Source organism: Hyperoodon ampullatus (genome assembly GCF_949752795.1).
Source record: "Hyperoodon ampullatus genome assembly, chromosome: 15".
In the NCBI taxonomy this organism is placed as follows: Eukaryota; Metazoa; Chordata; class Mammalia; order Artiodactyla; family Ziphiidae; genus Hyperoodon; species Hyperoodon ampullatus.
This window is the reverse complement of record NC_136928.1, coordinates 63,073,333-63,095,509: the sequence shown is the minus strand read 5'-3', so window position 1 is coordinate 63,095,509 and position 22,177 is coordinate 63,073,333. Positions and strand designations below refer to the sequence as shown.

Genomic DNA, 22,177 nt, shown 5'->3' with positions numbered 1-22,177 from the left:
AACTTTTTATAGTAAATGACTGGATAGTAAATATTTTAGGCTTTCTGCAGCTGTACAGGGTGTGTTGCAGCTCTGACTTTGTAGCAGGAAAGCAGCTGTAGACAATATATACCTAAATGAATAGGCATGGCTATTAAAGAAACCGTGTTACAGAATCTGGTGGCCTGTCAGATTTGGCCGTTAGGACATGGTTTGCTGACTGTTGATGTTGTTCTAGGCTTGGGTAGATCCCCTTCTGTCAGGTGAGTATAGTTAGATTGCAGCCTGTCTATCTTAAGATAGGAGCTGTGCTGAAGCGATGGTGATATTTTTTTTTCTTAGGCCAAGAAAAATAAAAACCTGGTGGGTAATGGTGATGAGTAAAGGTGTAGAGATACTAGTTAGAACCAAGGAAGCACATCATGTCCTTCTTCTATGAAGTAAAGTTCACAACCCATTTCAGTAGAGAAATTTGGATTTTTAGATCTTCCTATGTTAAATTGAATTCTTTTGGTTTGCATTCTATATTTCTTGCCTTAGGAAGTATAGAAAAAAGGAGAAAAAGAGAAGATTCGTCTAGTGTTCTTTTTCTTGATATACTCTATCTTTTGATTATTTTCCTGTGCAGAACTGTGTTCTCCTTTTAATATAAAACTTTCTAAATATATGAAAAACTCTCTTAATTTCCCTTTATTTCTCTGCTCCCCATGAATATATACTCAGTTAGTTTGGTGTGTGTATCCTGGCATCAGAATTTTTGAAAACTTCCCAGGCAATTTTAATGTGCTATCAAGGCTGAGAATCAATGGATTAGAGTCTAGGTTATTCTAAAACTACCTTCTCAAGAAATAGGCAGGGTTCTTTTTTCTTTCCCTTTTCTCCTCCCTCTTATTAATTAGGAAAAAATTGAAAATAAAAATTTCTCGAGATTAAGGTTCTTCTCCCTTGGTGGACAAGTCCTGTGAATTTGGGACCTTCTCTTTGTGGTGATTATCTTTTGGACTTCCAAGTAATGTTGTAAAAATAGGTTTTCAAATAATACAATGCTGAACCATTTTAAAGAATGCAATTTTAATTTTAAAAAAAATATACCTTCACTTACCTGTACATATTAATACCTAGTTAACATTTCTCCTGATACTTTGTGTATAAAATCATAACTGTGTTTAATTTTCAGTATCACAGTCTCCCACTGGAACAGATGATTCGCTTCTAGGGGGTTTACAAGCAGCGAACCAATCCAGCCAGCTCATTATACAGTTATCATCTGTCCCAATGTTAAATGTTTGTTTCAACAAACTTTTTTCCATGCTTCAAGTCCATCACGTTCAGGTATGACTTCAGGAGAAATGGTGTATTTTTAGACATTATTGCCAGCCTAGAAAAGATGAAAATAAATGGGCAGATCAGTCTCAACCAGACAGGGATGATTTCTTTGTCATACTCAGATGAAAAAATGTCAGAGATACTTTGATTATCCCAGCTCCTCAGTGATAGGTTATTTATAACTTTTATGATTTTAAGCTTTACTGCTTTTGTTCCAACTACATATTATACACACACCTGCATTTAAAGACTTGAATCACGTCTTTTAATTTAGTAAAACATTTATATTAGGTAAATTATAAATTTTAATTCAGTTAAATTTCATTTGATCTAGAATTTTAAGATGTGTTTGCTTGTGAACTGAATTGAAGTAACCAGAAGAAGTATTTTTTTTTAACATTTATTTTTATTATTTATTTTATTTATTTTTGGCTGTGTTGGGTCTTAGTTGTGGCACGCAGGATCTTAGTTGAGGCATGCAGGGTCTTTTGTTGCGGTGTGCGGGCTGTTCATTGCAGCGCACGGGCTTCTCTCTAGTTGTGGCATATGGGTTTCCTCTCTCTAGTTGTGACACGCAGGCTCCAGAGTGCATGGGCTCTGTAGTTGTGGCGAGTGGGTTCCAGAACATGTGGGCTCTGTAGTTTGCAGCATGCAGGCTCTCTAGTTGAGGCATGCAAGCTCAGTAGTTGTGGCGCGTGGGCTTAGTTGCCCCATGGCATGTGGGATCTTAGTTCCTTGACCAGGGATCGAACATGCGTCCCCTGCATTGTAAGGTAGGTTCTTCACCACTGGACCACCAGGGAAGTCCCCAGAAGAAGTATTTAATAGAAAAATTATTTACTCATAAATCATAAGGATTCATAAATGAGATTTTTGCTTAAATGGTATTTCATAATAGGTACATTTTCTTTCTGTCAATTTACATTCTTTTTCAGTTGGAATCACTTCTCCAGTTGTGGCTCACATTGAGTCTGAATTCTAGTTCATCTGGAAACAAAGAAAATGGAGCAGACATTTTTTTATATAATGCTAATCGAATACCTGTCATTTCATTAAATCAAGGTAAGATTTGTTAGAAGGAAAGTTATTAACAGCATAAACAATCTAAAAAGATATTGATTAGGTTAACACCTAATCTTTGTCATTAGGGTTGTCATGTTTTAGTGAAAAAACATATTTAAAATACTGACTTAATAATTTGCAGGAAAGAGAACAGAAAACTTATTCTCTGGTCTGTATTATGTCTGTGTATAACACAGACATAAAATCTACAATGTTCTGTTTATCTTTACATTGTAGTTCCTTAAAGTATTGTCTTGTTCATAGACTGTTCTTTTGCAACTGGTCTTTTTTAAAAATGTGAGATACCTCTAGGGAATTGGTAAATTGGAGAAGGATGTCAATTTTTTGTAGAAATTGTGTTCTTTCATTTTTTTTCTTGGCAAATGCAGGAATGTGGGAATAGTGGGACTTGAATAATATCCTTCAACAGGAATAGAACTAGCTTGCAGCTAGGGCTATAGGAATCTATTTAAAGAAAAGTAAAAACCATTTATTCCTGATGCTTTCTCTCTAGAGATGTGCATCATGCATGGCCTTCACGTGGCCTGTCAGGCTTAGTGACAGCCACACCGGCTTACGGTCCTACTTATCATCTGCATTCTCTCAGCAAGAGCCAGCCGTACTTTAATTATTAGGTTTCCTTCTGTTTGACTGTATTAATGATTATTATTATAAATTTTGCTCCCATCAGTTTTTAAAACTTTTTTATTGTGAGAAACATTAAGCATAAACAAGAGTGAATAGAAGGTTAAAAAATGTAATTATTTCTTACTGTCATCAGGTATTTTGTCAGTATTCAAATTTCCAATTGTCTAAACTATTACAGAATTTTTTTTGTATATTTGAAATAGATTCCATATGGAGTCTACACATTTTAATTAATTATGTTTCTTAATTCCTCTAATTTGTCTTTTTTTTTTTTTTAAATCCCCTTGCAAAGTTTGGTTGTTTGTTGTTTGTCTTTCAAGATTCCCTAGGTCCCGATTTTTAGTGATTGTATCTCTATGATGTCCTCTCTACTTTCTATAAATTGGTAATTAGACATGGAGCTTAATCTGATTTGAGTTTTTTTGTTTGTTTTTTGGGTTTTTTTTGCGGTATGCGGGCCTCTCACTGTCGTGGCCTCTCCCGTTGCGGAGCACAGGCTCTGGACGTGCAGGCTCAGCGGCCATGGCTCACGGGCCCAGCCGCTCCGCGGCATGTGGGATCTTCCCCGACCGGGGCACGAACCCACGTCCCCTGCATCGGCAGGCAGACTCTCAAACACTGCGCCACCAAGGCAGCCCTGAGTTTTTTTTTTAAGGCAGTTTCATAGGTTGTCTTTTTTTATGTTGTTAATAGACACTAATGATTAATGCCTAGAATTATTAGCAGTTCACAGGAAGTTTTGAAATGAAGATAGTCTAATTTTGTTATTCCTTTTTTATTTATTAACTGAAATACTTCCATAAAGAGAAACTTCCTTTCATGTGCTGTCATGTCACCCTTTGGAGGTACAGTTTTTATATAGAGCCAGGAAAAATGCTGGGAATTTTCTGTATTTTAAAATTAAATTTAAAAATTAATTGGTTCACAGGTAGTCTATAATCATGACCACTTAGTTTCCTTAGTAAATATCTGTATAAGTTCATGATTTAAAAATATTTCTTATGTTTCTGTTACAATCATTACGTTTATTGATGCTGAAATTATGCTGTTTGTGGTCAGTAAGATGATGCTTCATTAGATTCTTTTGGTTTTGTTTTTTGTGAAATACACAACTATATCTTTGTTAGATTTTAATATCATAGGTGTTCCAAACTATATATCCTGCCTGAGATCTGGAATCAGCCATTATACACAGTGTTTTTTTTTTTTTTTTTTTTTTTTTTCTTTTTTTTTTTTTTTTTTTTGCGGTATGTGGGCCTCTCACTGTTGTGGCCTCTCCCGTTGCGGAGCACAGGCTCCGGACACGCAGGCTCAATGGCCATGGCTCATGGGCCAATCCGCTCCGCGGCATGTGGGATCCTCCCAGACCGGGGCACGAACCCGTGTCCCCTGCATCAGCAGGCGGACTCTCAACCACTGCGCCACCAGGGAAGCCCTACACAGTGTTTTAACGGCAAAAACTGGGCACTGTATTATGTTTGTTTACTTTTAATAACTTTTTTGGCTTCTCCACCTGCCACATGTGTTTCTTATTTAGGCCTTGCAGGTGACTTAGTTATTGTTTTAGTTTGTGCTGTTTTTGTGAAGTTACATTGGTTTTGAATGGTCAACCCCATCCCTGTCTTTCCAGTATGCCCTATTATTTTCAATTTTTGGTTTTGCAGAATGTGAGGATTTTTAGTAAAACACAAATTGTGTTACAGTAGAAATGCCTCTAGTTTGGAAAGGACAACAAATGTATAGTGATGACGTGTTATTTTATTTGTCATGGGATGAGCTTTAACCTTAGACATAAAATGTTATTGACTCTCTAATGCTTTAGTTATGTTTAATGGGGAACTTTTATTTATATGTTTTGAGGACACGAGGTAGTGAATTGATTTAAAAAAATAATGTCATGTTTTAAAATTTATTCTTTTTGTTTTAATTCTTAGTAAACATTTGCTTTTTCTGAGTTAAAATTTCCCCTTTCTCTTTTCCTCGTAGCATCAATAACTAGCTTTCTCACAGTGTTAGCATGGTATCCCAATACTTTGCTCCGGACATGGTGCCTTGTGCTTCATAGTCTAACACTCATGACAAACATGCAGCTTAATCGTAAGTCCAAATATTTATTCCTTTAAGTCCCTGACATTTACTTTATTATTCTTGCTATCAGATTCTTAAAAAAGATTTTTTCAAGAAGTGATATAGCTGTGCAAATGATTAAATTCTTTATTTGAATATGTCTCTTCTGAATTTGTTCTTTTTGTTGTTGTTCTTAACGTATCTTGCCCTTTGTGCTTCTTTATTTTGATTATATACTCTCATCTATCTACAGTTACAAGATCAAATTATATTTTTATCTTCTAAAAACTTTTACTAGTTTTTAAAAATTGATTACTCTTAGAGTACAAAGTCAAGTATTTAATGTTAGTCTGTGTCTTGTGTTGGTTATTTATTCTTTTTAAAGTAACTTAGCAGTTTAAAATGATTTATTCATTATAATTTTCATGAGCGTATATGACTAGGTTCCTTGGTTTATGCTTTTCACATGTAAAACCTACATTCACTGAACCTAATTGCTTCTTCTCAGATTCTAAAGTCCTATTAGTTTCCTACTTTCTTCACCCCACTCCTTTATTTCCCATTTAAGATAGTGAAATTAATTTCTGAACCTTTTAAGAAAGGAACTTCTATTGCTTTCTTGGCTTTCTGTATCTCAAAGTCACAAAGATACTCTCATACATTATCTTCTGTAATGCTTACTGGTTTTACTTTTTACATTTAGGTCTAGATTTTATCTGACATTCTTGAGGTTGATGGGAAGTAGGTATCAAAGTTCATATTAGAGAGCAAGGAGTAGCCATTTGTGAATTGAAATCTTCATTCCATCTGTAGGTTATGACAGCAGGTGGGTGGATTTCATCCCCATTCTCTTTGGGCTTAATTTCATTGACTAGAAAGCAGCGTCACATTGATAAACGTATTAATTAAAATCATTGCTGAGAATCAAAATGCTACTTCATTTTTTCATTTGGAATATAATATTTTCCAAATATGGGATTGAAGACATCCCTGTGTGATACTGAAGATAGATTTGACTCAAGGATATTTTATTCACTTCAGAAAACTTGTGCATTGTCTGTGTATCAGTTAACAGTATACAACCTTTATGTAGCTGACATGCAAAAATGAGTAGGTTTTGCTTCAGTTTATCTTCGAAGGCTGTGTTAAAATTTACCTGAAAAATAGATCTTTATTTCTGGAAGGGGGAAATAATTACTAAGAATAGGCTCACCAAAAGGACAGTAAGCATTTAGTTATTTCTTTTCCACTTGACTGTATACTGAATAAGATGCACATTAAACTAGGTATTTTTCACAGCCAAATTAGGAGAGAGGCAGGAGATCTATGGCAGATGAAAATAGAGAATGAGGCTCAGTCAGTGCAGTAGAGATTCAGATCCTCTTAGTAACTCCCAGGAATATGTGAGTTTTCTTTGAAACTAAAAGATGTTTTAAATACTGCATTTCCATTGTTTCGGGGTCCTTTTGTTGAGGACTTTTTTTTTAATGTTTTATAGCTGGTTCCAGTACTGCCATTGGAACTCAGGAGAGTACTGCCCATCTGCTGGTTTCAGATCCAAACCTGATTCATGTTTTAGTGAAGTTTCTTTCTGGCACCAGTCCACATGGAACAAATCAACACAGTCCACAGGTAATGTGACTTCTGAAAACCAGTGATAGGCCCAGATTATACAGTAAACTTATTTGTAAGGGAAATTTTTAGTACAGCTAAATACGTAAAATTTTCATTGCTAAAGCATTAAATGATGGCCTTTTACGTATCAATGTAATAAAATGTTTTGAATTACATATAATAATAGCTATGCTGAAACTGAATTATAGCAGGTAGTGAGTTTTCTCTTGGAATTTTACTGGATTTTTATGTAGAAATACATTTTTGGTGTTAATTTTACATAATTTGAGAGACATTCTAAACAAATATTTACCTTAATGTTAGGGAAGCATTTAAAAAATAGGGGAATTTAAAAATTTTTTTAAATAATGTATATGTTAAATGACCTCTGTTATCAAGATTGACAGGTCACCTAACTTAATTCTTTTATACTATTAAGTATTTTATTTAACAAAAAACAAAAAGATGACATCAATGGACCTAAAGGGTATTACGATTCGTGAAATAAAACAGAGAAAGACAGATGCCATATGAGTTCTCTTATATGTGGAATCTAGAAAACAAAGCAAATGAAGAAACATAACAAAACTGAAATTGATTCCTAGATACAGGGAACAAACAGCTGGTTGCCAGAATGGGGGATGGGGGTGGGGGAAGGAGGGTGAGGGAAATTGAGAGGTACACATTTCCAGGTACAAAATAAATGAATCACCAGTATAAAATGTACTGTGTGGGGTGTATAGTCAATAATAATGCAATATCTTTATGATGACAGATGGTAACTAGTCTTATTGTGGTGAACATTTTGAAATGTATAGAAATATCAAATCACTGTGTTGTACACCAGGAACTAATATAGCGTTGTAGGTGAATTTTACTTCAAAAACAAACAAACTCATAGAAAAAGAGATCAGATTCGTGATTTCCAGAGGTAGGGGTTGGGGGAATTGGATGAAGGTAGCCAGAAGGCAAAAACTTGTTGAGAGAGTAAATCTTGAGACTTCTTATCATAAAGAAAAAAAAAAATTTTCTTTTATTTTGTATCTATATGAGACAATGGCTGTTCTCTAAACTTACTGTGGTAATCGTTTCATGATGTATTAAGTCAAATCATTATGCTGTACACTTTAAGCTTATGCAGTCCTGTATGTCAATTATATCTCAAAACTGAAATGAAAAAAAATATTGCTTTTGTTAATTCAGAAAAAAAAAATATATCGGAGCTTATAAACATTTTTAGTCTAACTTCAGATTTCTTTTATATCAGTTTAGCTTTTGTTATATTGTACTGCTTTAAAAAATATCTTTCCTTCATTATATTTCTTTTCACATAAAATATATTTAGTGTTCATAGCATCCTTCCAATGGATGTTATTCAAGATTATCTTGCAAGCTTATCTTTTATTTCTTAGCTATGTGCTTATCTATGTGCTAGGTCTAGGTGCTGTTTTAGGTGCTAGGGATTTAAGTAGTTACCCTGTCCGAGTCTCTGCCTTTCTTGGAGCTTAAGTTCTGTTGGATACATTTAGTCAGTACTCTCATACTGAATAGACTTGAATTTTGTAGATCATCATAAAATAAACCAGACAAGGAAAAAAATGAGAAGGAACAAACTACTTGTAATTAGATTGGGCCAGAGTTTTGATCAGGGCAGAGGCATGTTATCAAGTGATTATTACACATAAAAATTGCATGAATTTGGAATGTGAAGATTCCTGAAATCACTGATTCCAGCTTCTTTATTTTACGTATGAGTAAACATGCATTATCTGCATTGCCCACAATTATACAACTAGTTAGTGGTAGAGCCTAGGTGTCAGGGAACATGCCGCTGTATAAAGTAGTGTTTTTTCCTCTCTCTTTTTTTTTTTTAAAGGCAAAGTAAAAGTTACTGAAGGTCAAGCTTTCTTCAGATATTTTGGTTTTGTAGTTTGGTTATGAATGTTATGATTTTTATACTCAGTGTTAGAAATTGTTAACTTTAAAATGGTTTGGAGAATTACATTACATTTTGTTTTTCCCAAAACTCCTCTAGGGTTTTATGATCATAACATTCCAAAACATACTTCAGGATACTTGGTGTGGTTCTCACTATCATTTTTTTTTCATTGAAGAGATAGAAGTTTGGGAAAGCATATTTTTACCAATTGATACAGGTTCGTTTTTAGCTTTAAGGGGTTTTTTGTAGGGTTTTTTCCCCAATTCACTTGAGCATTTGCTCTGCTAGTCATTAGAAGCATGACCTTTTGTGGATCACTTAACCTGTCTGAGTCTGAGTTCTTTTGTTTTGAAATGGGATAATTAAGAAGATTGTGAAAATCAGTACATAAGTACTTTGTGCTTTTGAAAGCATTATATAGATATTCTTGTGTAATTCAGGTGAGTCTTTTTCTGTATTGAATTAAATAAAAGTAACATAAGTTATTCTAAACCATAATGAAAAAAATATTGACAATAGAATCTATGACTTTCTATTTAAAATAAGTATATCAAGACCTAAAAGCTTAATTGGTTTCCTCCTATCACTGTTAATATTTTTGTTCTTCAAATGAAAGGTTTCACCCATATGGCTCTTGACTTAACATTTGATGCTTTTTTTTTTTTTTTTATACAGGGAAAGAGAATTTTTTTTTCACATCTTTATACAATGTTGTGTTAGTTTCTGCTATACAATAAAATGAATCAACTATATGTATACATATATCCCCATATCTCCTCCCTCTTGAGCCTATCCTCCCTCCCTATCCCATCCCTCTAGGTCACCACAAAGCATTGAGTTGATCTCCTTGTGCTATGCAGCAGCTTCCAACTAGCCATCCTTTTTACATTTGGTAGTGTATATATGTCAGTGCTACTCTCTCACTTCATCCCAGATTCCCCTTCCCCTGCCGTGCCCTCAACTCTGTTCTCTACGTCTGCGTCTTTATTCCTGCCCTGCCACTAGGTTCATCAGAACCGCTTTTTTTTTTTTTTTTTTTGCGGTACGCGGGCCTCTCGCTGTTGTGGCCTCTCTCGTTGTGGAGCACAGGCTCCGGACGCGCAGGCGCAGCGGCCATGGTTCACGGGCCCAGCTGCTCCGCAGCATGTGGGATCTTCCTGGTCCAGGGCATGAACCCGTGTCCCCCGCATCGGCAGGCAGACTCTCAACCACTGCGCCACCAGGGAAGCCCCAGAACCACTTTTTAAAATTCCTTATATGTGCGTTAGCATACGGTATTTGTTCTTCTCTTTCTGACTTACTTTACTCTGTATGACAGATTCTAGGTCCATCCACCTCACTACAAATAACTGTTTCGTTCCTTTTAATGGCTGAGTAATATTCCATTGTATATATGTGCTACATCTTTTTTATCCATTCATCTGTTGATGGACATTTAGGTTGACAAAAGATTAATCTCCAAAATATACAAGCAGCTCATGCAGCTCAATATCACAAAAACAGACAACCCAATCCAAAAATGGGCGGAAGACCAAAGTAGACATTCCTCCAAAGAAGACATACAGATGATACTTTTTAAATGAATAATTCTGTAGATGGGATCAGTAAGCAGTTGTCAACAGAATTTCATTTCTCTTCAGGTTGGTCCAACAGCTACGCAAGCTATGCAAGAATTTCTTACCCGATTACAAGTGCATCTTTCTTCAACATGTCCTCAGATATTCAGTGAATTTTTGCTCAAGCTAATTCATATACTTTCAACAGAAAGGTAAATTTCAAGGTGTTACATATATTCCTGATATAGAAGCAATAGGTAATCCTCCAAATTAATTTTCCCTTAGCATTTGTTGGGAGTTTATCTGGGAACAGATAAGCAGGACAATATTAGGAATTAAGAGGGAAAGGTTTATTGGTATGTTTCCCAGTTGTTTTCAGTTCTTTTCATTATGACTCTCCCAGATCCTGAACTCCTTCTATTGTGAAAGGAATAATGGGTTCATAGATTAGGAATTATAAACCTTCTAGGTCAAATTTACTTCTAGAATACAGGTAGAGAATTAAAGCTACCAGTAACTTTATTTGAAACCTATATTTGATAAAACCCAAAAAAGATATCTTAAAAAAGAAAATTAAATACTAATCTCATACAGAAATCCTAAATAAATTGATTACCAAAGTCAGGCAATAGGTTAAAAAGAATAAACTGTGACTGTGATGGGTTGATTCTTAAAATGCGTGAATGCTTCCATATCATATATTAATGAATCATTTTCGTCATAGTTTAAGACATTTCATAAAATCCAACATTACTTTCTGATAAAACTTTTAATGAAATATAAACAGTATCATCTTAAAATTATAAAAAACAACATGAACAAACCAAACTCTAGTATGTTTGATTATTTTAAAAATTACCATTAATATCAGGAAGAAATTAAAGGTGCTGTTTGCTATCTTTATTATTTAATTTCATTGTGGAAGTGCCAGTAAATTTTTAAAAAATTAATGTATGTTAGAAAATGATTAAATTCACTTGTAGATTATATCACTCGTTAAAAATTAATTCGAAAATATTAGAAATCAGAAAAAGGTATGATTTATAATAGTTACCATAAAATAATAATTTATTCATAATAAGTTATTTTTCATAGATCAGTAGCAAAATGCCTGAAACCAATATAAAAATTAATGCAAACAATTTATATGGCATATGCTTTCATAGCTGCAGAAAATTTTATAGTACTATCCTCATTTGTTTTCTTCCTCCTTTATAACTATTTTAAGACACTAATGTGGTTGTAGTTCAACTTGTCTATAGTGTATACACAGTGAAGCACAGGTGTGGGAAGGAGTAGAGTCACAAAACCAAACACCTGCTGTTATGACATGCATCTGTGTATTTGGAAAACGTGAACTTGAGGTTTTTGTGTGATATAAATAAAACCAACGAAGAAGCAAAAGCCAGTTACCATGGAGTTCATTTTTCTTTTAACTAGGCTTTTTTTAAAACTGTATGTGAGACCTCTAAATACACTCATTAGGTGTAGACTTTAGTATAGTTCTGTCTATGTAGGGTCTAGCAGTAAAAGGTTTCATATGAAAATTCAATACATTTACTCAAACATTTCCTACAGAAATATCAATCTTGTTTTAGTTTATAACATGCTGTCTTTTTAAAAAATATATATTTTATATCTTTTTTTACAAGTAAAGGTATTTATAGGTTTACGTGCCTCAAAAACTAATTAGAATTTTTTTTCCAGCTCCTCTTCCACACCCTTCCACCCTGTACACACCTCATACATTTTCTAGCACATTTTCTTTAATTGGGTCCATAACATTGGCCCAAATATATTCTTAGCTTTTGTTTTCTTTGTATGTTTTTAAGAAAGGGTCTGGTATCCGTATAAATTAGCCTGCAGCTTTTTAGTTCAATTAATACTATAGGTTGAAAAGAAGCACCCAGACTTCATATGAAGAGGGCACTCAGTTTTATCACATAAGTGTTTTGCAGATATATTCTCTTGGTCTGTGGATTATATTTTCATTTTCTTAACAATATCTTTGAAAAAGCAGCTTTTAATTTTGATGAAATTTTGTCAGCTTTTTCTTTTATTAATTATTATTTTTGTTTCATAACAATATCCTTGCTTAACCCAAGGTCATAGAGATGATCCTCTGTGCTTTCTTCTAGAAATTTTATTGTTTTAGGTTTTACACATAGGTTATATTGAGTTAAATTTTGCATTTGGGTGTAAGTTCTTTTTTTCCTTTTTCCTTTTTTTTTTTTTTTTGCTGTGGATGATGTCAAATTGTTACTATACCATTTGTTGAAAAACACATCCTTTTTAATTTGAATTCTCTTTCTGCCTTTTTCCAAAACTCAATTGACCATATTTGTTTTGCTCTATTTCTGGACTCTATAGAATTGATGTTTTTGTCTGTTCTTTTCTGATACCACACTGGTTTGGTATTTTTATATTATTTCTTGAGGTCTGGTAGTGTGGATTTTCCAACTTTGTTCTTGTTGTTTTAGAGTTGTTTTGGCTATTCTGCTTTCTTTGCTTTTCCATGTAAGTTTTAGGATCAGCTTATTGATCCCCCACAACCCCCACAAAAACAAAAACAAATCAAACCAAAAAAACACTTCTGCTTGATGGTGACTGAATAAGCGTCAATCTGTAGATCAATTTGGGAGGAGTTGTAGGTATATTTATAGATACAGATATGGTTATTCATATAGACATAGACACAAAAATATAGTTATACGTAGAGTTATATATATATTTGGGATTTTTCTTTGTACAGTCATGTAGTTAGTGAATAATATGTATGTCTTTTTGCTTTTTCTGCACCTACTGAAATGATCATATATTGTTTCTTCTAAAATCTGTAGGTATGATAAATTATATTGATTTTTTTTTTTAAGTGTTGATCAGTATGCATTCCCAGGATATATACTCGGTCATGATGTATTATCCTTTTTATATCTTGCTTGTTTAAGTAGTTAATGCTTCGTTGAAGATTTCAAAATCTATGCTTATGAGAGATATTTGCATTTTTAAAAATAATGCCTTTGGTTTTTATGTCAAGATAATCCTGGACTCCTAAAATGAGTGCTTCCTTTTCTGTTTTCTGGAAAAGGTTGTGTAAATTGGATTATTACTTATTTAAATATTTGATAGTAATTGCCATTGAGGCAAGCAGGGTCTGGAGTTTTCTTTGTATTAATAGAAAAAAGTTTCTGTTTATTTTATAGGTAAAAGATTATTCAGGTTTTCTTTCTTCTTAAGTGAACTTGGGCAGTTTGTGTCTTGAAAGAATTTGTTCATTTCATCTGTGTTGTTGAATTCATTATTTGTAATTTTTAAAATTATGCTTTTAATGTTCATAGTATGTAGTTTGATTCATTCTATCATTTCTGATATTGGTAATTTTAATCTATTTATCTTGGTCATTCTTGCTAGAGGTTTATAATATTATTGATATTTTCAAAGAACCAACTTAAAGCTTTGTTGATGTTCTTTATTTTTTCATTTCCAATTTCATTAAATTTTGCTCTAATAGTTATTATTTCCTTCTTTCAGTTTTTCTTGTATAAGTGTTTGACAATATGTGTCTCTTAATTGATCTGTTAGACCACTTTACGTTTAATGTAGTTATTGATTTAGTGGACTAAAATTTACCACTTTGCCAGTTTTGTTTATTTAATCTATTCTTCGCTTAAAAATTTTTTTTCTTGCCTACTTTTGGATTAAGTAATTTTTTATAATGATTTCATTTTGTTTCTAGTATTATTATTTATAACAAAGAAATTTTGATTATAGTGTTTTCCCTAGCTTTGCAATATACGTCTTTATTTCATCACATTCTGCTTTCATATATTATTATACCTTAGCTCACATATAATGTAAGAACTTTACAGCAGTAAATTTACAGTTTCTTTCTCTCATCTTTTGTGATGTAGGTATCATATGTTTACTTTTACATACGCTGTAAACATAATACATCCCTACAGTTTTTGCTTTGGATAATCATATCTTTTAGACACTGAAGTAAATAGTATTTATGCCTGGAAATGGACAAGCCTCTTCTACTGGGTGATTAGTGTGAGGATTTGAATCACTCTTTTCAAGATTTGACCTGGCTTTGTTTTTATTCTTGCTATGGTTACCTTTTGTGTTTTGTCAGCTTCAAAATGATCTAGTTAGCTTCTGTTTCGATGTGAGTCAGGGTAAAGGGGGTTGTTTCCAATTTTATTGTTCCATCCTTAGCTTTTGTTGTTCCTTATACATTTGTACCACAGAGGGACTCTGTCTCCATGGCTCCATCTCTAGCAGTCAACTGCTGTTGCTTGTTTCTTAATGTTCACTAGACTCCTAGTGATGGCAGGTGTTTTCCGATATCGTGTCCAGCCTCAGTCTTTGGCAGCCCCTCTGTGACTGAACCTCAGGGGAAGGAGCTTTCTCAATAAATTTTTCCTTCTTTCTGTCAGCCAAACTCTGGCTTGTATCTTTGGCCATTTCTGAGGAGAGCATTTCCTTCTCTCCAGTGGTAGGAAGCAGCTATTGGTATTTGAGGGGTTTTTTCACTAGCACCAAATACATGGTGTCTTTTTTAACACCATTTCCCTGATTATCTGACCTGTGTCCTACAATTCAGTTCTATTCTGCCACTATCCAAAGTTAGCCTCAGACTTACAGTTTTAACTGCTCAGTCCCACAAGACTGCCCTTACTTCAGAGGGCACTTACAAGTCCAAGGTCCCCAGGTTACCCACACTTTTGTATCATTTGATTACAAATTCAGGGGGTCTCACAATCCCCCCCTCAGGTTCAGTAATTTGCTAGAAGAATTCACAGAACTCAGGAAAAACACTTTACTGATTTTACCAGTTTATTATAAAGTATAGCTCAGGAACAGCCAGATGGAATAGATGCACAGGGCAAGGTATGTGTGGGAGATGGTGAGGGAGGGTGCCTGTGAATGGGTATGAGCTCCAAGGGTTCAGTGTTACCACCCTTACATACCTGGGGTTTAACAGCTTGTAAAGTATTTTAGCTGAATTCTTCTTACCCATATGTATATTGCCAGCATCTCGACTTCCCAGATTCTGCGACAGGAAAGCCAATGCTCATATTCTGTCTTCTTGGAGGAGGTGCCTATCTTTCTATGGATTTCAGGCTTTTTGGTACTCTTTTGACCTTAGCTGTCTGATGGGTTCAAGAAAAGTTACGACTTTAGAGTTAATTTGGCTTTTTTTATTGTTAAGTTGGGGCCGATGATCTTTCCAGCTTTCTATTTCTTAGGCATAAGTAGAACTTGAGAGCATTCAATTTTGATGCATAAGAATTACTTGATTGAATCTTAATTTTTGAAAATCAAAATCAGTAAGAAATGTTTAAACTAACAACATTTGAGGTTGTAACAAACCAGAGCTCATTCATTATGAGGAGTGCCTTGTGATATATAATTATTTTAGTCTGTAGCTTCAAAATCATCTCTTTGATTTACTTGTCCTTCAGTTTTCTATTTGGAAGGGAATTCATTTTTTATTTTGTATGATAAAATGGAGGCAAGAACAAGGAGGACTCAGGAAGAGCTGGAAACTCTTTGCTACAAAATGAAATAGTGAATACCAGGAGTTTAATTATTGTTTAGCTTTCTTGTATTCTGGTGGTTACTTCTTTCAAAACAATTTAAAATGGATTAATTTTTAATCCTCTCTCTTTTTCTGCAGGGGTGCCTTCCAGACAGGCCAAGGACCTCTTGATGCCCAAGTAAAGCTCTTAGAATTCACTTTGGAGCAGAATTTTGAAGTTGTTTCAGTTAGTACTATTTCTGCTGTGATAGAGTCTGTCACTTTTTTAGTGCACCACTATATCACTTGCTCAGACAAAGTAATGTCTCGAAGTGGATCAGATAGCTCAGTGGGTGCTCGAGCATGCTTTGGGGGACTCTTTGCCAACCTCATTCGTCCAGGTGATGCAAAAGCAGTTTGTGGTGAAATGACAAGAGACCAACTCATGTTTGATTTGTTAAAACTGGTTAACATTTTAGTACAGCTGCCTCTTTCGGGCAATAGGGAATACAGTGCAAGAGTGTCTGTGACCACCAATACGACAGACAGTGTTTCAGATGAAGAAAAAGTTTCAGGAGGCAAAGATGGTAATGGAAGCAGTAGTAGTATTCAAGGATCACCTGCATATGTCGCTGACTTAGTGTTAGCCAACCAACAGATAATGAGCCAGATTTTGTCGGCTCTGGGCCTGTGTAATAGCAGTGCCATGGCGATGATAATTGGTACGTATTAATATTAAGAATATTAATCTTATACTTGTTTCTAGTACTATATCTCTTTCCTTTAGCAATGTATGAATTCATTTTCTTTTTACTTTATAATGCAGAGTTACTTTTTTGTAAACTTCTTAGCATGACTGATTTTTAATAGTGAAAACTTTTATAGAGTGGCTTCCATCAGTTGAAAATTTTTAAGTGTGAATTTTTTAAAAATTGGAAAATACTAACAAAATAACTTGTAGTGAATTAAGAAAAAAAATCAGTCTTGTAAGTTAGGTACCATAATTTATAGTCATGTATCGCTAACATTTTAAAGATGAAGAATTTCACATCAGATTTCGTATTAGGGAATGAGTAAGATTTATTTATTCACAGTTTTTTAAAAAGTGAAGTATAAAATTTTGTTCAAGTTTAACAGTTTATATGACACATATATCAATGTAAAATTTATATATTGCTTTACTTTTCTACCTGTTTGAAAGCTAATATACTATGTTAATTTTTTTAACTAATTAAACTTCTGTAAATTGTGACAAAATCCATTCCTGATATATTTTTGATTATTAGTATTTCTTTTTTCATGTAAGGGAAACAACCATATCTTTTTGATTAAAAGTTTTGAAGTTTAGTTACATAATAGTATCACTTATTTTTCTCTCCTTTTCTTTTTGGTATGTATAATGATGTTCCTCAGTCATGTAATAGAGCAACTTTATTGTTACCAACAACAGAGGTATCTCCTATAAAAGATACCAAAAAATGTCCTCTACTAAATGTTATGATAGATATTTTAATTTCTAGATATGTGTATATGTATACACACACACACAGCTTTTATGTACCATCCTTCAGTGGTTTTGGGGGAAAATGGCTTTTAAGACTCTCTATTTTAATTATTATGGTTTTTAAGGATATGCTTTTTAAAAATGTGTCATCTTTTTATTTAAACTAGGGGCAAGTGGATTACATCTCACCAAACATGAAAACTTTCATGGTGGGTTAGATGCCATATCTGTTGGGGATGGATTATTTACCATACTGACAACACTTAGTAAAAAAGCTTCTACAGTTCACATGATGCTGCAGCCAATTTTAACCTATATGGCCTGTGGATATATGGGCAGACAGGTAAGTTCAATCCAGCAACAACTGCAGTAATTTAAGTAGTTACTAGCAATGGGAGCAGAGAATTATTTGTAAGACAGAGACAGAGTATCCTAGTTATATGTTGGAAAATGAACGGAGTCAGCAGGTGAGAACTATAGATTACTAGTAAAAGTTGAAGAGGAAAGTTTCCTTGAAACTGTCAAAGATGACTACAGTGATGTAAGAATAAAATGTTTAACATATTTTTAAATTTTAGATTTTCTTTCCATTGTCTTAAGAAGTAGTCCTTTCCTTTCCCCTAACCATAGCATAGTTGAAAACCAACATGTTCTTCATAGATGTTACATATGAAAATTTAATATGAGTATTTTTTTTCAAGCTTAAGTTACATATTTAGTTTCCTTTCAGTTAAAAGGGGTTAGGGTAATTTTAAAAGAGAAATAGGTTAGAATGTTACTACTCTTTAAATTTCCTTTTTAAAAAATGAGATTTTAGGAGCCAGTGTGATTATTTTAATTTCTAGTCCATTTACCATTTTTTTCAAAAGCAGATTTTAAAACAATTTCTTAAGGAATCTTCTATATGTCAGTGTATAATTATCATTTTCATAAATATACATTGCATGTGTGTATATATTTCCTCATTGGAAGATACAAAGATATTTGAGAAGGATACATTTTTAAATGATGAAAGTACTGTCTACTTGAAAACAAAATCGATGCACATTAATTTAAGGTAGAAAATGGTAATAGGTAAACACAGACGCAAAAAATGCTGAGTTCAGAGAGGAGACTGTTCACTTCCTTTTTGATTCAGGTTAAGATTTCCTAAATATTTTGGCAGACATTTTGTATTTAGTGATTTAGGTTAAGGTTGCCATTTTATAATAATTAACTGTAGGGCTTCCCTGGTGGCGCAGTGGTTGGGAGTCCGCCTGCCGATGCAGGGGACGCGGGTTCGTGCCCCGGTCCGGGAAGATCCCACATGCCGCGGAGCGGCTGAGCCCGTGAGCCATGGCTGCTGAGCCTGTGCGTCCGGAGCCTGTGCTCCGCAACGGGAGAGGCCACAGCAGTGAGAGGCCCGCATACCGCAAAAAAAAAAAAAAAAAAATAAAATAAAATAAAAAAATAATTAACTGTAAAAGAATATTACATTCAATAAGAAATTTAGTTGTCCTAATTCACAGGAAATTAATAATCACCTTTTAAAAATTACAGTATACATGTATGGTTTTTTTTTAGGGCTCTCTCGCTACTTGCCAGTTATCTGAACCATTATTGTGGTTCATTTTGAGAGTACTGGATACTAGTGATGCCTTGAAAGCATTCCACGATATGGGTAAGACAAAGTTACAAAACTGTCATTTAAGTGTAATCATTCGATAGTAAATTATGTTTTTATTTTTGTAGTCTTCTGTGAAAGTTGACTCAATGTCAAATCATCTATGTTAAGATAATTTTCATTTAGTATTGTCTTTAAATTTAGGTGGTGTTCAGCTCATTTGCAACAATATGGTTACTAGTACAAGGGCTATTGTAAACACTGCAAGAAGTATGGTATCAACTATTATGAAATTTCTTGACTCTGGTCCGAATAAAGCTGTTGACAGCACTTTGAAAACACGAATACTAGCTTCTGAGCCTGACAATGCAGAAGGGATCCATAACTTTGCACCCCTGGGTAAGAAAAGAGTTATTTCATCTTATGGGTATGAATTTAAGTAGTAGTTAATTGGCTGGTATGAAGCAAAAATAGTTGTCATAGTAAGTTGATTGTGTTACAGTATCACCATTTCAATTACAAGCCATTGATTTTAAAGGTAATAGTTTTCCAAACATTCTACTGATTAGAAGGAAGTTTTTAATTATTCTTTAGTAGTAAAATTTGTTTTTATTTCTGAGTTTAAATAGAACACAATTTATGAAACAATAATAGATTCTTATGTCAGTTTTCATTGTAAATGTTAGTTTTAAAGGACTTGTTCCTTCTTATTTTGAGTGGTACTTTTTTTTATAAGAAGTTTCAGATTTATATAGTTATTCTTTTTTTCCATTCTACATAGTTTCTTTTTATATTTTTCTTTTCATATTTCTAACTCATGAATATTGACAATTTAGAATAAAGGTGATTATTTTCAAGTTGAAGCCTGTATTGGACATTGTTTTTTACTTAAATCATTTGAGAATTACTGTGCTAGATTTGTTGTTGCTAGTTTAGTTTTCATTTGACATGTTAGTACATAGAAATTAGGCAGCAGTTAACAGTGAATTTGTCGCCTTGCCAGTTGACTGGATGTCCTGAGGTTTTGTGAATACTGTAACAAATTATGCTAAATGTATTAAGTACATTCATAGTATTAAGTGTTCATGTTTTTAGCTAATTTTTCTAGTGTAATTATTATGGTTTGAATAGTTCTTGATGCCTTATTGGGTTTCTTTTGCAAGTTTTAATTTTATTTAAAATACTTCTGTAGGTACAATCACATCTAGCAGTCCTACTGCCCAACCAGCTGAGGTGCTTTTGCAGGCCACGCCACCCCACAGAAGAGCTCGCTCTGCTGCTTGGTCCTACATCTTTCTGCCAGAGGAGGCTTGGTGCGACCTTACCATTCACCTTCCTGCAGCAGTGCTTCTTAAAGAGATACATATCCAACCTCACCTTGCATCTCTTGCAAGTGAGTAATATTTTTTGTAAAGATCCATCATGAAAATAAACTATAATTTAGAAGCATTTAAAAAATGAGAAAAATACTCAGCAAACAGTGATTAACTTAGATACAATTTCCAGATGGCTTAATTTTGAACAGTTTTAATATAATATTTAACACTACCACCAAATCATTTCCCATCAAATGAACTGACATGCCTATTCCCCTGAAACAAATAGAGTGTGTGATGAAATTTAAACAAACATATTCTAGTTATATATTATTTTGCCTTTCCTCTTCCCTCAAATTTATGAAGCTATCTATATAGCATTAAGATAAAATGAGTTAGTTTATACAGCTATAGACAGCAGTCTTAGTTTTTCTAGGCTGGTCCTCAGTCCTAGCTCTGTAATATGAAATTAGCATAGATTCCCCTTCCCATTGTAAGGTAATTACATCTGCAAAGAATTTTTTATCTTAATACTTTGAGTGTGATATTTTGAATATTTATGATCTTTAGATTTTTAATATTTTGAGTATCACTCATTTGATGCATTTTCATTGAATACATTTTGTTGTAATTTTGCAATGTTAAATAATTGAAAAGAATTTTTAGAAAACAAGTTGTACATTAAAAGGAGCAGGAACTCCTTCAAGTATTCATGAAGGAATATGAAGTACTATTTTACGTTTATGATGGTCCCCAAATTCTTTCAATATAAATATAATTTGTACAGAATTGTTGAAGTTGTCACAGTCATTTATCTTCATTGATTGATTCTCATTACTATCATATGTCACTCAGTAATTTAATGAAGAACTATAGGGAATTTTGTAGACCCCTGGCATATTTGGAAGAATCAATTTTTCCACTTATTTGCAAGATTAGATTATTATACTCTAATACAGTTGTGGAATCCACACGTTAGATAAAAATAGATATAATGAATAAAATGGCAGAAGAAAAATAGACTAATGCACAGTGTTTTAGCAGGTCAAAAATAACTATATTACATGGCAAAATATAAGTCAGTGTAAGACTTAGGGGATAATCTAAGATGAGGAAGAAGCTCCTTTTATTCAGAAGGAGAAAGTGGTTTGTGTGAATGGTGGCTTTGGAATGTAGCTAGAATTTTCACATAGGAATTGGGACAGGAAGGATGTTACAATGGAGAACTCTGTACATTATGAAAAATCAGTAGGTTAGGTGTTCTCCAATACAAGTGTGCTTAATAATTTTGGTTTTGCATTGGAGCAGAAACTGAAGATGTAGTGTGTTCCAGTGGAAATAACATAGCCTTTAGAATCAAACATGGGCTTGAATATAAAATGTGCCCTTTGTTCATTTGGGGGTTTGGATTATTTAATCTCTTTGTCAGTTTGTATTGACAGATTCAAAGAGATTAAATAATGTGCATAATACTTACCTCAAAAGGTGAGATTAAATTTAAAAATTGATGTGACTTGTCTAGTTCTCAGTGTAAACCAGGAGTGTAATTGGCATATAATAAAAGTTACTTCCTAATTTTACAGTTGAAATTAAAGTCAAAGTTCAAAGGTTGTTTTAGTTGATAGATAAATTTATTAAATGGGCTTCCATGTTTGTGAGGAAGAAATTTTCCCATAACAGCTGCCAGTTATTACTTCATTGAGCCTCCTTAAATTTTAGCAGGAAATGGTTTTATTTTTAAGTATTCTGGATGTTTGTTTAAATTTTGAAAGGCAAAAACAGATTAGAGGCAAAAGCAATTTCTAAACTCAACTGTGTTTAAAATCATAGCAATATGGTAGTAGTGAAATAATGAGTTTGTGAAAAAGTACTTTTTAAGTTACATTCTTCCCAAATTATTTACAACAGTAAACCATAGCATATTAATCACCATATTGTTGGTGATAATTCTGAGTAAAGTAGAAATAATAGAGTAAGTAATTGCCTATTTTTGTTTTCTTGGAGCGAATTAAGTACATGTGGATTGCATATCTTCAGTT

The 22,177-nt window shown here is 33.5% G+C and overlaps 1 protein-coding gene across 1 annotated transcript in view; it reads left to right on the top strand.

Moving 5' to 3' along the window:
- BIRC6 (baculoviral IAP repeat containing 6) overlaps positions 1-22,177 on the top strand; it is a gene marked incomplete at both ends in the record, with an annotated part of 232,550 nt that overhangs the window by 113,121 nt on the left and 97,252 nt on the right. The window contains 10 exon segments of the mRNA XM_079721218.1: positions 1,157-1,311; positions 2,241-2,367; positions 5,002-5,112; positions 6,581-6,714; positions 10,276-10,403; positions 15,875-16,437; positions 17,387-17,562; positions 18,783-18,879; positions 19,027-19,221; positions 20,015-20,215. Coding sequence (XP_079577344.1) covers positions 1,157-1,311; positions 2,241-2,367; positions 5,002-5,112; positions 6,581-6,714; positions 10,276-10,403; positions 15,875-16,437; positions 17,387-17,562; positions 18,783-18,879; positions 19,027-19,221; positions 20,015-20,215 — 1,887 coding nt within the window.